The following is a 16197-nucleotide window of genomic DNA, read 5'->3' as shown; positions in this document are numbered from 1 at the left end:
TAACATCCTTGATCGCGATTTTGATGAAACTTTGTACGACTATATATAAGTTACTTGGATTTACAAAATACATGTTTTAAATTTTCATTACAGGTACAGATAAAAAATTTTAAAATCGTGACCTTCATTATTTCCTTCGGAATTGCGACCAACAACAATTTAAAAAAAATTATTTTCACATTAACTAGTAAACTAATCCTTCTAACGTCTGAAAAGAAACTCAAGCTGTTGGGTCCAATCTTGAAAAAGTAATTCGTTTTTTTAATGTGTACGAATTAGGGGTGTGCGAGATCCCGGTCGGGACGGGAATTTCTCGCGGGATCGGGACAGAATCCCGAGTCTTTCGGAATTCCCGAAAATATCTGTGATTCTGTGAAAGTTTCTGTGTGCATACTTTCAATTTCAATAACACTGTCCAACAAATTTCAACTTTTTTTATGATTTCAATATAGTGTTGGGTCCTTCTTATAGAGTTCTTTGCGCTGATTCCGAATCTGTCCTTAATTTTTCTCCTATACGCACAGTTTTTGAAAAACATGGCTTTGAAAAGAAAACATATTTTTCAACTTTAAACAAATATTGTGATGTTATTATAAAAGATATTGAATTGTTCTTTGCAGCAAAAGATTCTGTAGACTCCCGAATACAGTGATATTCAATATTAATACATTATGATTGTTAAACATGATTTAACAATGATTAAACAATGATTGGTTTGAACAATGATTAAAGACGGAGAGACACCACTTTTGCACCAATTTTTGAGGATATTTTTGAATTTATCTCAAAAAATAAAGGTCCAGCAGAAAATCGAACTATACCACGCGATAGAGCAGACTTTTATCTTGAGAAACCCCCGTTTGAAGTTTGCGACATCGACGTTTTTTTCGAACCAGAAAGGAAAAATATCTTCGCCGAGTGGTGAGCGCCACTGGTGACAACTCATGTCGGGCGAAGATATTTTGCTTTCTGGTTCGAAAAAAACGTCGACCACGCAAACTTGAAAGGATGGTTCCTGAAGATAAAAGTCTGCTCTATCGCATGGTATATAGCTCGATTTTCCGCTGGACCCTTATTTTTTGAGATAAATTGAAAAATATCCTCAAAAATTGGTGCAAAAGTGGTGTCCGTCCGTCTTTAATCATTATTTAAACATGTTTAAACAATCATAATGTATTAATATTGGATATCACTGTATTCGTGAAAGTCTACAGAAACTTTTGCTGCAAAGAACACAATTCAATGTCTTTTATAATAACATCACAATATTTGTTTAAAGTTGAAAAATATGTTCTTTTTCAAAGCCATGTTCCTCAAAAACTGTGCGTATAGGAGAAAAATTAAGGAGAGATTCGGAATCAGCGTAAAAAACTCTATAAGAAGGACTTAACAGTAATTAGGGAACAAATGTGGTGTTGAACAGTGTAATTAAGGGCAGAAACGTCAAATAAGAAGCTGAAATTTGTTGGACCTTCGACGAGGTTAAAGCTGAAATCTTTAAAGAATATGGGAGAATTATAGAGAAAGCAACATAAACAGTATTTAACCTTGAAGAACTATGTTGAAGTAACATTTCTTCAATAAAATTTTCGTTTGTCCATTACTGTGTGCTGTAAATTTTTATTCTTGACGTGTTATACACTGTTAATGGGATCACGACCCAATATTTCGAGACAGAACCAACCGAGTACTATCTCATAAGAGACCTGGGTATTCGAGTAATTTTCGTTTACCCGAGTATGTTATGGTTTACCCATATCTCATAACTCACAGCTTTACTTTGAATAAATTCGCGATCCCCGGCTAGAAGTTGATCTCGCTAAGTTGCCCAGTAGCCGTGGACCAGCAAATATAATATCGAGCAATGCAATCCGACCCCTCGTTGCAATATTGTCACGGTAAAAATCAAGTGAAAAAAAGAAATGTAACCGATACACGAGAGCAATACGAGGACGAAGAGAGAGAGAGAGAGAGAGAGAGAGAGAGAGGGGATGTTTTGAATTTTTCTCTTGTTTCGTTCCGTTTCGTCGATCGATTTGAAAAGCAGTCTCCGTCGAAATTGCCGCGTCCAAATTAACGGTTAGAAACTGAAGAGAGTTTCGCGTTGTAAATTGTTCCATTGACCCGATTCCTCGAGCATTCCTCATCCCCCGCAAACGTTCGAGCACGCATACACGCCGCGTCCACGTACGTGTAATTTATCGGTTTCACCGTCGAATTAATTAAACACACGATTTTCACGGTACGCGTTAACCTGTAACGTGTTTTTCGGTGTCGATAATCTTTCCTCGTGGAAGCTCGGGTATCTCGGAACCAGAGAACTTCCGTGCACGGTGAAAAATGGCGTCCGAGTTGTCTCGTAGGATCAAATACGCCATGGCGCATTTATCGCGCAAACAGTACACCTCTCTACTGGCACGGCCGAACTGGAGGAGGATAAAGAGGAGGGACGAGAACGTCCTGGTGAGCGATCCGGACGTCGCACTATGATCTGGAAACCAGCTTTGGTAAAGTGGCCGATGGATGTGGGTCCTTACCGATTTCGATGAGGAAATATCTTATAAAGCTCGACATTCTGAATAACTTTTTCCTTTTAAATAGTTGGCTTTAGTTTCGGAGATATTAGATTAGTTTCGGAGAGATATTTCGATGACCTTGAAATATCTTGTAAAACTCGACATCTTGAATAACTTTTTCCTTCGGAATAGTCGGCGGTCGGTTTTAGTTTCGGAGATTCTTTCAAAATACACTTTTGAGTTAGGTCTGTCTTAAAAATTTTTACTTGTAATTGAAAACTTAAACCTGCCTACGATGTTTCTGCCGCACGAAGTGCGGTGTCCGCTATCAAGAACACCCATACGAATTTACAAGTAAAGTTTTTTGCGGATACAGTAAAGTCACGATCTAGGTCTCATCGCTTGTTCTGAACAGGGACAGAGATCTTGCAGGGAAACTATTTTTGTTTGACTGCGTCGACCGCGCTGAAAGTACAAAGGATGCCGAACGTAGAGGACAGCCTGTAAACACGGATCGCGAAGGGACAGTGATCGTGGAGATCCTCAGGGAGCTAGATCGCGACACTTCACTGTATCTCGTAAACTAAAACCGACCGCCGAAACCTTTAAAGAGAAATATTGTTCAGAATGAACGGAGTTCTTCTCTAATTGTAGAATAATAATAATTCGGATTTTGAAGCTTCGAGAGGTTCTTATTCCGTTGCAAAGAAAATTTGTTCAACGTCTTAATCTTGAGAGATCGACTTTCGGTGAGAAAAAGCGGGTTTCCAGAGCATAGTGGCGTCGCGTGGTCAAAGTAGAAAGTCCAAAGACTCCTCGTATTTCCCTTTATCAGCCGAACCCGTTTGGGATTCGGCGGACAGCGCTGAAAGCTCGCGCCTCGAAACGCATCAAAGTCATGGCTCGGCCGAAACACGTCAGCAAAAAGTACGATCCAGAGTGAGTATCCTGGGAATTTACGGGGTTCGAGAGTACAATGGATATATCGGTGTGCCGATCTCGACTAGAAATCGGTTTGGTTTTCGAGCAGAACCGCGCCGCCGAGCTACCCGCGAATCCACCCGAAAACTCTCGAGGCGAAGACCACGAAACGTATCATGGACCTGGCGCTGCCACAGAGAAGGCGAGTGAACTCGGACCGTTTTTAGCATTAATCGATAGCGGCATACGTTTCACTGTTAGAACGCTGCTGGCGAACATGCGGTTCCAGACGAGCGGCAACATAACGGAGACACTGTGGAAGGTTCAGAATTCGCGGTACCGGAAGTATCGATATTTCTGCAACGCCAGGCTGCAGCGGGAGGCGAGGAAAAGGTAAGGGTTCCTTCGGCGGAGCGGCGTTCGTCGTCCTTTCGTCTCTTGCCGAGGGAAAATCGAGAAAACGCCACGCAAACAACGAACGTAATCGGATTGTTCATTCCAGATGGAAGTTTTCGCACTCGCGGACACGATCCCGTAAAGTCGGATTTGGATCTCGCGAGAGCACGGCACCCGTTCGTCCTCGCTTCGAAATTGATCTCGCGATTCTCCGTCGCGGCGACCGTTTTCAAAATCGAGGATTTTCCGGTTTCGCGCGCGACACCGTGAGAACGCGTTCGTTAAACTTTGCATGCAACTCGCGAATAGCTGGCAGGCACGAGCGACCTGGATGTAATTACTAATACGTAGAGCCCAAGGGTGTTCCGATGTTCGTCGAGCAAACTCTCGAGTCTCCTGAACCATTCCCGCGCTCCCACACGCGACGCCACGCATCCCGATTGTTCCCTTAACAGAAACTGTAACAAGCTCGCACCCGATAGCAACTTCGATTCGTTTTGTCTGCCTCTACGCGCGCATTTCTTCGCAGACAGAGGATCCAGGCGAAATTGCGCAGAGCGGTGAAGCCCGACGAATGGCAACAACACTTGGAGTCCATGGAGAGGCTGGCCACGCCGAAAACTCCGCCGAAACCGAAGCCTATCGTACGTAGACAGTCGAACGTGTCTCTCTGTCATCGTTAGACTGCGGATCTTTATGCGTCAATGGCAAGAATTGTACAGGGTGGTGCATTTAAGGAGAGAAAACACTGATCAGCTTCCCCGTAAATTGATACCATATCAATTTTCTCTTGCGTTGAGTAATTCACTTCAAATAGTACGTCGATACACTGATAAAGTGGAACTGATCAGGATTTCAAACCGTATCATCAGTATTGCGATGGTAAACATGTTTATTTACGTTCGCGTTCTTGATTGACGAGTCTTGATCAAAGCCTGCGATCTCGATAGACATCACTAGACTGCGAAATTATATATTAATTAATATAGCGAAATTGAGTAAATGAAATTCAAAAAATTGTTGGAAAATTTTAAAAATTTCCTCCTATGTTAAAAGCAATGACATTCAATTTGGCTTCTACTTCTTGCAATCGATGCAGACACACAATCCTGATTTTGCATAAAACTTTAATTTTCAAAGATCAAGGTCATTTCAAGGTCACGTTATTATACATATCCGAATGTATTTTTCGCACAGGTACACGATGTAATGACAAGAGAAATGCATTTATGTATTAAAAACACCGACGACTTTAATAACTCCAGAAAAATGACCTTGTGGGAAAAAGTGTTCTTGCCAGATATCCGTCAATTCACGCCATGCACATTACGTAACACGTTTTGCATCACTATAGCCTGAAGAGATAGGGTAAAGTGCCCAAATGTGAACCACTTTTTGTCGATGTCATTTTTTGATTATTTTAGTTTGATTTCAATTTGATTATTTAATGCTATTTTTCGTCCAAAAAATTACCAGTTGTAGATGCATTCGTCCCTATAAGATTTTGGGGTCAAGTTTGTTAAAAAATTAGTACAGCATGGGAAAAATATATTTTTTGGTGGTGTGTCATTTGCAGGTTCCAGCGAAAGGGGTTCTTAATATGGTACACCTTGAATCCCTAATATACGGATATTAGGGAACCCTTGGTAGTGCCATATTGGGAACTCCACGTGGACTCATAATACTAGCTACTGATTATGAGAAAGAGAAAATGAATTTCAGCCCAAACCAACAGTTGGCAAACATTAATATAAATAAACTGAAACTACAGATATGTTCAAACACTTCAATATCACTTACTTTCCTCGAAAAAGATACAATCGAAAATCTAACCACAAAAATATTCAACGCGCGGAGACACAACTGGCGGAGGATCGATACTAGAATCTATAGAATGGTGCGATTGCACTGCACACTGTTGAGTAAACTATTGTTTGAGGATTTTCTTACTAGAGTGCGACTTCTCCTTTACAAGATATAAAGTAGTGCCATAAAAGGCGACTATACCACATTTGGACACTTTACTATATTTAGGTGGCCTTCAATTCTATTAATGTTCTTACAGTTTTGAATTGCATCAATAAACCGCAGTTTAATCAGCAATAGCAAATACGATATTCGGGCGACCTGTTTTAAGTGGTCCACCCTGTGTGCATAATAAACGGTGTACACTTCGGTGCGCCAGATTCCCAGAAATATGTTGATTCGCGCGCGGCAAAGAGACTGGATAACAGAGGTCAGCTCATTTGGGACCCGGAGTCGAATCGAAACCGCTTCTCCGCGTCTGTTTTACGAGCGTGTGCGATGCAGGTTCGATCCGCTTGCTGATTCCAGGGTAAGAAGAAGAAATGGAGAAGGGCGAACGCGCAAAGAATCGAAGAGCTGTCGGCTCCGATGAGCAGAGAGTTGCCGGACGTCAGAGATCCGTTCGTGGTACCAGCATCAGCCCTCAACTACAATATCACCGAACGTGTGGCACAGTTGGCACGTCACAGGGATCTACCGGCCGGGCTACCTCCGCGGATCCCAGGGACTGTGTCCAAAACGGCTCTCGCCGCCCAAGGTATGCTACCTGTGCATCCTAGATCCCAAATCCCAGATATCTCGGGTCGCAATCCTCCGCCACCGCGTACTTTTCTTTGAACTTTCCACTTATCTGACCCTAGACGCGCTTCCCGCGGTTTCCCCGACACGATTTCCACGAGTCTTTCGAGTTTGCGAAAAATTCGCGCCGATTATCCGTCGCCGTCGATATACGGGGTGTTTCATCTCAAGTTTCACGTTTCACAGTCTCTCTCAGAATGATTGTTAACAGTTTCAGTCCCCCAAGGAGGTTGTACGATAGTCATTTGTGTTAAATCAATTGTATGTTTCTTCAGATGAATTCGCAGCCCATGACTAATTCATCAATGTATGCTTCACGGTGAGTTATGAAGATTAGAGGTCGTTTAAACTAGGCAGACCCAAGACACAGAAGCTTAATAAAAATTTCTTTCTTCTTTTAATTCGTTTACTAAACTGGATCTAATGCGTTGATGTTCTTACATTTTTTTAAATATGTCCACTGCTTTAAATTACACGCAACAATTTTTGTTATAAATGCATAAAATCCTCGGTCTGCTAATCATCAATGGATACGAATCGGATGTAAAACTTTAAATGGATCACCCTGTACATATCGATTCCCTTAACACTTCCGAAGAACTAACGATCGCTAGACAGTAGGAATTTCGCGTCTTTTAATTTCGCAGCTACGCCGAGGCTGATCATCCTGGCGAAGCCGGCGGAACGTCCTGCAGGAATGGAAACCGACCTGAGGGAGGACGCGTTCACAGTCTCGCCACAAGCCTTGAAAGCCAGATGCTCGAGACGACTGAAGATGTTGGCCAGACCGAAGACCTACAGAAAATGAATCGTTTCGTATTGTAATTTGTCCTCTGCATTTATCATTGTCCTTGTCGAGTGCAACATCTTTCATTACCCACTGAACATGAGTAATTGTCTTTCAGTTTGTCGTTGCGTTTTACTGAAACGGAAGACGTCCTCCGGTTCGAGTAGCCTAGATTTAACTCTTTCATTTAACCTCGTCTCGTACAATTTCCATCATGGCTACCGGTAATCAGAAACCCTTTGTCTTCCAGAAGACCATTTGCATTCGCTCTAATCCACACTGTAATCCTTTAGTAATGATAACTGCGGATCTTCATGCGGGGCAGAAAATGTTGGCGACCTAACGCAGACCTTTCTTTTTTTATCTAACAGGGTCATTCGTTACCATCGGTGATTTTGTTCTAAATGCCGCTTTATATTGTATATATACAGCGTGTCTCAAAATTCCTTCAACATCCGGAAATGGAAGGTACCTGAGATCATGTGAAGCAACAGTTTCCTTTGCAAAAATGACGTCCGCGGCTTTGTGAAAAAGTTATTAACGAAAAACGCGTCGTCCCGCCGCGCCGCGGCGCACAGTGCGTCGAAATGCCCGTTTTTTGGACAAAATGCCATATCTTTGTTACGAGCCGAGGGCTGGCGAATAGACGTGGCCGAGGTTTGTTCGTATGAACAGGATTGTCGTGAACTAGCCGGTGCCTGTTTCATCATCGGGTGTCACAGGATAGGTTTTCGTGGACTAGCCGATGTCTGTTTCACCACCGGGTCGCCACTAGATAGGAATTCGTGAACTAGACGATGCCTGTTTGATCACCGGGTGTCACTAGGATTTCGGAAAGAGGTAAGGTATTAGGAAGTTCAGCTCTCTCGTAACTTTATATAGAATTGTTGATAAACCTCGAGCGGTAAAGGTTTATCGATATGAGTGAAATGCTAGCTACTGGAGTTTAAAGGATGTAGAAAAGATATTAAAGACTCTCAAATATCTAATATCAAGAGTACAATATATTTGATAATTTTGATGGAAATACACTTATAATGTGTAGTATGATTTGTGGAAACTAATTTCCGAGCTCTCGGTTTTGACGTACTGGGAAATACGGGGGTAAATTAATTGACTACCCTTAAGAACCGCGTTTCGAAACTTTTTTCAAGATAATACGATCAAAAGGGAATAAGACCCTATCTCACAAGACGCGCACAGATTCGTGTTCAGTCTTTAACTAACCCTACGATGGCCAAGCTCGAGCCCTTTATACATATGTATAGAGTAGTAAACTTGCTCAGAAAATGGTAGTGGGGGTAAATAGAAATCTGAAAGATATCTCTATGTTTTCCAGATGTATGCACTTTCCCATAAGGGAAAAGCTGTTTATTTGGGCATGCGAGCTGGACCTCCTGCATGAACACGTGGTTCCAAGAAGGAAGTAAAAGTCACGTAGGCAAAGCCTCCGTACGTTATAAATGTAAACAATTTCTTTTCTTGCGTTTCTTTCGACGACGGGCTAGAGTGATTTAAATCTTTAAAAAAATATGAAAATGAAATGAAAATAAGCCCTTGAAAAGGATCAAATTCTAAAGCGGCAAAATGATAACTTAAACCCCCACTAATTTCACACGGAGTACAACATATTTCATTTAGAACAAAATCGACGGTGGTGACGTCAAAAAGTGATCGATAAACAACTGTTAAACTGCGTCAAACTCATTCTCGTCATAAATGCATAAAATCCGCAATGCATATCTGACAGAGAAGCTCGACCTAAACGAAAGGCTGAAAGGTGAAGGAATTTCTTCGAAGTCTTCGTCAGGACTCTAACTAGATTGTAGAGGGTAAAGGGTTAATCAATACGATCCATTTAACTATAGCACAACTTGAAGGAGATCGTGCTCGCAGAAAAGTTCCGAGATTTCACTGTTCTTTCGCGGAGAGAACAGTGAAAAGCTGTCGCTGCCGGCGACTCCTCAGCCGTGTCTGCGGTGGTTGGTCGCGGTTTGTCGTCGGATGTGTCGCGGAAATAGTCTATCATCGAGCTATCTACGGCTCTGTGGCATATCAAAGCGCGAGTTCGACCGGTAAACACGCTCGTGGTCGGAAAGATACGTTCTGCCTCGAGCAGACTCCGCGCCACGCAGATCGAACAGCGAATGGAAATGCAAAGAATCGGAAACGAGTCGAACCTTCTCGCGATTCCGAGCACGTTCGGCCACTTTTGCCTGGCTCTTTCTTTTGTCTCATTCCTCGACGGCCGACGACGCTTCTTCCTCTCCCGATTTTGTTACGCGACGCTAAGTTTCGCTTCGTTTCGTACTGCGACCGAGGGAAACTCGAAACTGGCAACGGTGCATCGCTATTCGAAAAGTAGAAATTCCGATCTCCCCGAATGGACGGTGTCTGCGATGTGCAGAGAATGTTGCAGTACAGAGATCCTCGCACGTTCGATCGCTATAGCGCTCGGATATGTTAACTGTTGCGCCGGCCGGCCCGTGTGCCGGTGACACGAGTCTTTGTCAATCTTTGGGAGTCTGTGTCGGAGCTGTGATAAATGAAGGGAGCGAGATGTACGTTCGTGGAAGTATTTTCAATCGTCTTAGAAGTACTGGCACACACTGGAGTTTTTTTAACGCGAATTTCTTTCACGAAACCCCCAGAGTTGTTCCAGATAATTAAAAAAAAAAATCTGTGCGAAGTTTGAGTGCCCACAGATGCCCTAACGTAATTAATTTCATTTCTCGAATATCTTCTAAACTATTTACCGCGTCGAAAAATATGTTCAACAAAACCTGTAGATCCGTACAGGCTGCGTCCTTTATGTCGTATTACTTTCTTCCGTAAAACAAACGGTTTTCGAAAAAACTGAGAAAAACGTCGGACCAACATCCAAAAATTTGTTCTGAAATTTGAAAATTGAAGTGCAGTTTCATTATCTTTTACCAATAAACATTAGCGAAAAAAGTGTTTTACTTTCAACTTTAGAACCTTTTAGGAGATATTCGAGAAAAACGATGTTATGAGCATTATATGCGTTTTCCCGTTATCCGATCGAGCTCGAACTTTGCACAGATTTTCTCAAAATTTTTGACAAAATCTTTGACAATGGTAAATAAGAGCCACCCTAGTGTGGACACAGCTTTCGATGAGATGCAAGCGTGTATGATAATAACAATAATAGCGATAACGTGGTTCTCCCGAGCGCAACGAATTTTCGAATATTCCTCGGTGTCTGTACAGTGCACAGGTCCCCGAAGGGCTAGCTTATTTCGTGGCATATTCATTACACGACTTCGGATTAATTCCATCCATTTTATGGAAATGGCCCAGCGAGCGTATCAGATACGGTTTAATGGATTTGAAGTTTCTTCGAGAGTCGCGACTATCTCTCGTGGTACGTGCAGTTCAGTAAGAACGCGATCGCGTAGGTTCCTGCGATCCCGGTGTTCGAACGAGAGACTGTGTAATTATGAATGAGCCAGGAAAGAGTGACGAGAGCGAGAGAGAGAGAGAGAAAGAGTGAAAGAGAGAGGATGGGAATAACGTTGAACGATGCTCGTGTACCGGGATCGGCAGCTCTCGAGCAGATAACCGCGCGAGATAATCGGCTGGAGCTTCTCAAGGGGTGCTTCTGCTGGCTGGGAGCAACAGTGAAAGGGTAACGGCCAAGGTAAAAGTGCTGTCGGCAGTGGTTGCCGGATGAAAGCACCGGGATCCGGCTGTATATTCGTTACACGGTACCCAAAGGGACCCTCGGCTAACCTTTTTAATCGATTCAGCGATTAAAGCGGCTACGGCAGCTCATTTCCGAGCCGCGAAATATTTTCGAAACCTTCTTATCCGCTCGCGTCGATCGCTGATGGAACCAGCCCCGCGATTCTCGATTTTAACGACACACAGTGATCCCTTTCAGCGATTTAACTGGCCAAACGTCGATTTCAAAAATTTTACCTAGTGTGAAATTTTTGGTGCTTGTTATAGTTTAATATATGGGGGACAATGTACTAATATTTTTTTTATCATTCAGGCACCCATGAAGTACGGTATTTCATCGAAAGTTAAAGATTTTCGTAGTGCGTGTCTTGCTGCTAAAATTCGATGAGACAGTTTTTATATGTTTCAAGTAAGTTATACACACATTTCTTTCCAGTATGAATGTTTTTCAAGTCAGTATGGACTATACTTTCAACAATTTTGTATCTTTTTATTGCATATCTTTTGGTAATTATTTACATTTCAACACGATTAGTATGTAAATAAGATTTGTTACGATTGTAACACTTTATGAGTAATTATGTTGTACATCAGGGTACGTCCGAGAATTTTTTTAAGCGCGGTTGTAATTGTCAATGGTTTGGGCTTACAGCAAAACAAAAATTAGTAGCCCGAGTCTGCCCGCGTTCTTTTCACAGCATTTTCTTTATCGCGCCAAGCGGCCCTTGCGTTTCGGGCGCGCACGCTTTCCAGATGTAAACACTTGCGATGAAATGATGTTTTTAAAATACTTAAACAAATACAAAATGATACTATATGTGATTTGAAAACGTTGCGGGATCATTAAACATTATAAATAATTCTGTGCGACGATTTAGCCCTAGTTCAGGCACGCGTTTTCAATCGCGCGATTTTTGTTTTGAATTGTTCAACCGTGGGGACACGTGTGAACGAATATGGAGAAGCTAATGGAAATAATACCCGCGCGATTTCCACCGTGTCTGAACGAGTTCCAATTCTCGATTTAACACTCGAACTGCCGACCGAAAACAAATTGCCACCTGCTTCGTTAACGTTTCACATCACCAGGCTGCGAATTTTCCGCATTTGTAGTGAATACGAGTGTACGATTTTCTACGACGTTCGTCTTGGTACTGCATTTGAGTACCTAGCTATGATGAACGAAAAATGATTAAAGAAAGAAGGAAATTGCGGCTCGAGTGAAGATTTTTATTCCACATAAAGATCCGCAGTCTGCTAACGACGCAACTAGTTATAGGAAAGAGAAGAATGTGTTAATGCCCACCGTTTCGTTCCTTCTCTAAAATCATTAACATATCTCTTTGACTGTATCGCAATTCAGAAAGATCCCTTTGAGATGTAAAATTACGTGCGCAATTGGTTGAGCCGAAGTGTAAAATGAGGATCTCTCAGCGCGCAATTATTTTTGTAAGAACGTGTGAGGGTTGCTGGATAATTGGAATAGCAAAAGACAACGGTATGAAGTATGAGAGGTTCCGACATTTTTTCGGAATCGCGAAACAGGTACCCAAAAATTTCAAGATTCTCGAGTGTCGCAGAATGCGAGAATTACGCGGAGCAATTTTTGTACTAAATTATCTTCCACAATCGAAGCTGAGAGATATTTAGCGCGATTGAAAAGTGTGACCTTGAAAGAGGCTATCGTGCAGACTTACAGGAGGACGACGGAAGAATTTATCCTGGGACCGTTTCGTAGCCAAAAAACCGATGGCTATGGAACCAATACGAGAATGGAAATGGAAATCGTAACCGAAACAGATGACAGTAGTAAATTTCGGCTCTACGCAAACAGTTACTCGAAATATGAATTCTTTACAACCGTTTCAAGGACCGAAATCGAAATTATAACAGTTTTGAAGCGATATCGTGTATCCGTTAAACACACAGTGTGTGAAAGAGAGAGAGAGAGAGAGAGATAGAGAAGAGGGATGCAGAGATGAAAATTGGAACGGAATCCGATTCCGATAAATAAGGCTCGTCCTCTCTCGGACGTTCTGCTCGCAACTCTGCGATTTTACGACGGTACTCCGGCCATATTTCCGGTGTATATCGCGCGGAACGCGTTTCGTTTGCTTAGCAAGTTCATCGCGGTCCTGGGGAAACGCGTGTTCCGTGACTGGCCGGTGCTCGCGAAGCCCCAATCGAGTCGCGGAACGCTGTTCTAATGAAACTTGTGTACCGTTTCCCGGGTTTCTGCGTCGCCTGTCCTCCTAACTGGAAAAAATAGGCTCTCGAGACGCTGCGCGCGTGCAGCCGGAGAGCGCGAGGGCGCGAGTGCGCGAGAGGGTGAGAACCAACTGCAAATAACGACAAGCACACATCGCCCTCTCTCTCTCTCTCTCTCTCTCTCTCTCTCCTCCCTCTGGTCTATCCTCCCTTACGCTTTCAATTTGTTGCGCACGGAATACCGTCGTTTGTCTCCATTCTCCTTCGCCTGATCCTCGATTAGAACTTAACGTTATCGTCCCGAGTGCAGCTACTCATTGTCAATTTGAAATCCAATTTTGGACAACGCTGCCTACCGGTAGGCTTTTCGTACAATACCACTTTCGACACACTTCCCACCTTTGTTGCCTACTGCATGCCTCGGACGTTCTCCAAAAATAATTGTGGCTCGGATAGGGGTGTGCGAGAACCCGAAATATCGAGACATTCTTGAAAAGAATTCGCGACGAACAACATTCTTTCAATGAAAAGAATTTTGTATAATTAACACTAACCGCACCGAGCACAAAATGCGAGTAGTATACATTGTTTTATAAAAACTGCAAGACCGAATTATTTTTTAGTTTCTCGCAATTTTTACGAGAATGCGTGCTTGAATGAAGAAATTTATTGAAAAATTTCTGTACTGGAATCATCCTTGTAATTTCAATCATTATAAAATAAAAAATGTGAAATCGGTCATTAGACCGGTCGTGGTACGCTTAGTGTTAAATATTTATATACTGTATTAAATATTGAATATCTTCATAAATATGTAAGGAATAAATTATTTCGAGAATCCCGACCGCGAAATATTTAATTCACCGTAATAATTATCCGATCGAAGCGAACGACTAATTTCCGTGTTTGAATGCTTTGTTTCGTAGGTGGAAGATATTTCGAGCAATGAAATTATGTTCGCCCAGTTACACGGTCGGGCATTCCGGTTCTTTGTAACAGTCGTTCGGGGTCGGCCGCTCTCGAGAACTGTTTTAATCAGGAGCTTTACATAACAGTTTGAAACAGTAATTTTCGGAGCTGTTCCAAGCTGGGCGATACACCGTCGACGGCCCGACTGGCCGGGCTTTATTATTTCACCGTTTGCCTTTACGAGACGTAAAAATATATGTGTCGAGCGCAAACGACCGTTGCGAGAGTACACTGGTCGGAATATTAAATTCGACGGAAACGTCGAAATCGCGCCGCGTCGAGCGTGACCAGAAACGTTAACGAGATCTCTCTCACGATCGTGAAATATCCTCTTCGCAGCTGCCAGAGTTTCGGCGATTCTTGATTCGAATCGAACCGAACCGATTCCGAATCGAGATCGAAGTACGATTTTCCATCGAGGAGAGATCCTGTTTGTCCGAGACCGAATCGCGCGACGGGAGAGCATTGTATCGCGTGCACTCGGATACGTTGGATCGATTCCGCGATAGAAAGAAGACAGAAGTGCTCTCACGTTGGGGGAACTGGAAACGGGAAACGGGAAAACGGGCAGCGAGCTGGATCACCGGAGACGCGGGAGACTTTTCGAAAATCGGCTGAGTTTAATTACGTTCTCGTTAAGCCCCGCCGCGCCGATCCGATTACAACGGAAGACGGTTTTTCCCTCCCTTGTTCGCTCACCTTTCCCGAAATTCCGTTTCCAGTTTCCAGGTTTCCGGTTAGTGGGCGCGAGCCGCGACCCGTCGCAGATTATTTCCATGGAAATGAGGATCTGCATTGATTTTACGTCGAAACCGTGCACAGGTGATAGATTGCCCTGCTATCCGACGTCGATCAACTTTCCTCTTTTCGACCCGAAAAGTCTGCTGCGCAATTCTTCTCTTGCCTTTTCGTCTTCTCTCGCCTTCGCGAGTCGTCGCACAGTGATCCCTATCGAGAAGTTCAGTCCTTTTGGCTATAATGAACTTTCTCGTATCGATGTCTAATCAATAGACTGCGGATTTTATGATTTTATGCATTTATGACAAACATGGTTAAGCACAATTTAAAGCAGTTGACTTAAGGTGGAGTGGGGTAAGTTCGTTAATTGGTTATTTTTATTATAATATGAACGAAATTTCTCTAGCTTGTATTTATTAATGTAATAGTATAAGTTAGTATGAACTATTCTACATAGATGTCGCCCAAGAATAAAGGTATTTTCCTCGCTTAAACCAACAAATGCCAAACAGTCACGTGCGAGGTACACGTACAACTTTGAGGTTACCCCGAACGTGCAATAGTTTACAAGGTATTAATATATTCTGTGTTGTCATTTTAGGTAAGTACAACAAATATTGATGTAGGCTTACATTAAATAAAGCGTTTTTATTGTATTTTTTAAAATTTATTGAGAAAAACACGAAGATGCACATGCCCCGTAAATATTACTACACGGGGTAAGTGCGTACTATCACGGTGGGGTAAGTCCGTACTGTATGGGTAACTATAAAACTAAACAATATATTTAATGCAATAAAAAGCATTTTAAAGCAGGCTTGATAATCATTCTTTTCTTGCCCCGTACCACTTGAAACAAGGTTCGAAAGCATTTTTAAACTTTGTTTTAATATCACTGTATCCTCTTTCATATTTCAGCATAAAAGTACTTGTTTGTTTAAAAATGGATAACTATAAAACTAAACAATATAATTTAATGCAGTAAGAAGCATTTTACAACAGGTATGTTAATCATTCTTTTCTTGCCCCGTAGCACTTGAAACAAAGTTTAAAAGCATTTTTAACTCTCAGAGACTCCCTAGCCCCATTTTCGGGACAAGTGCGTCCTAGTTGACACTTTGTACAATATCCTATCAAAATGATGATTTTCAAGGAAAATTAGAATCCTACATAATACTAATACATCAGTAATAACTGTGGTAACAGTTTGATACCGAGAACGTTAAGTTTTTACCAGTGCCGTAACGAGGGTATGGCGAAAGAGGCGCCCCGCCACTGGCGCAACTGGGTTTGGGGCGCAAAGAAAAGAATAACGCTGTTTTATGTTTTTATTATATTATTCTAACATATACC

The 16197-nt window shown here is 42.4% G+C and overlaps 1 protein-coding gene across 1 annotated transcript; it reads left to right on the top strand.

Moving 5' to 3' along the window:
• Positions 1-1377: 1377 nt before the first annotated feature.
• On the top strand, positions 1378-13053 carry Theg (Testicular haploid expressed gene). The gene is made up of 7 exons (XM_076420294.1): positions 1378-2463; positions 3352-3455; positions 3547-3639; positions 3699-3830; positions 4363-4477; positions 6168-6396; positions 7085-13053. Exons 1-7 carry the CDS (start codon positions 2341-2343, stop codon positions 7243-7245), a joined length of 957 nt encoding a protein of 318 aa, XP_076276409.1. The 5' UTR covers positions 1378-2340; the 3' UTR covers positions 7246-13053.
• The last annotated feature ends 3144 nt before the right edge of the window (positions 13054-16197 follow it).

This window comes from Lasioglossum baleicum, chromosome 3, assembly GCF_051020765.1.
Source record: "Lasioglossum baleicum chromosome 3, iyLasBale1, whole genome shotgun sequence".
Classification (NCBI taxonomy): Eukaryota; Metazoa; Arthropoda; class Insecta; order Hymenoptera; family Halictidae; genus Lasioglossum; species Lasioglossum baleicum.
Note: the sequence above shows the minus strand (reverse complement) of the source record. Positions and strands in the feature narration are given on the sequence as shown.

What these genes read in the sequence shown, in the direction of transcription:
- Theg (XM_076420294.1), top strand. Translation starts at nt 2,341, where the DNA reads ATGGCGTCCGAGTTGTCTCGTAGGATCAAATACGCCATGGCGCATTTA. An exon ending in CAGCGGGAGGCGAGGAAAAG is followed by an intron (nt 3,831 to 4,362) that starts GTAAGGGTTCCT and finishes ATTTCTTCGCAG; the next exon opens with ACAGAGGATCCAGGCGAAAT. An exon ending in CGCCGAAACCGAAGCCTATC is followed by an intron (nt 4,478 to 6,167) that starts GTACGTAGACAG and finishes TGCTGATTCCAG; the next exon opens with GGTAAGAAGAAGAAATGGAG.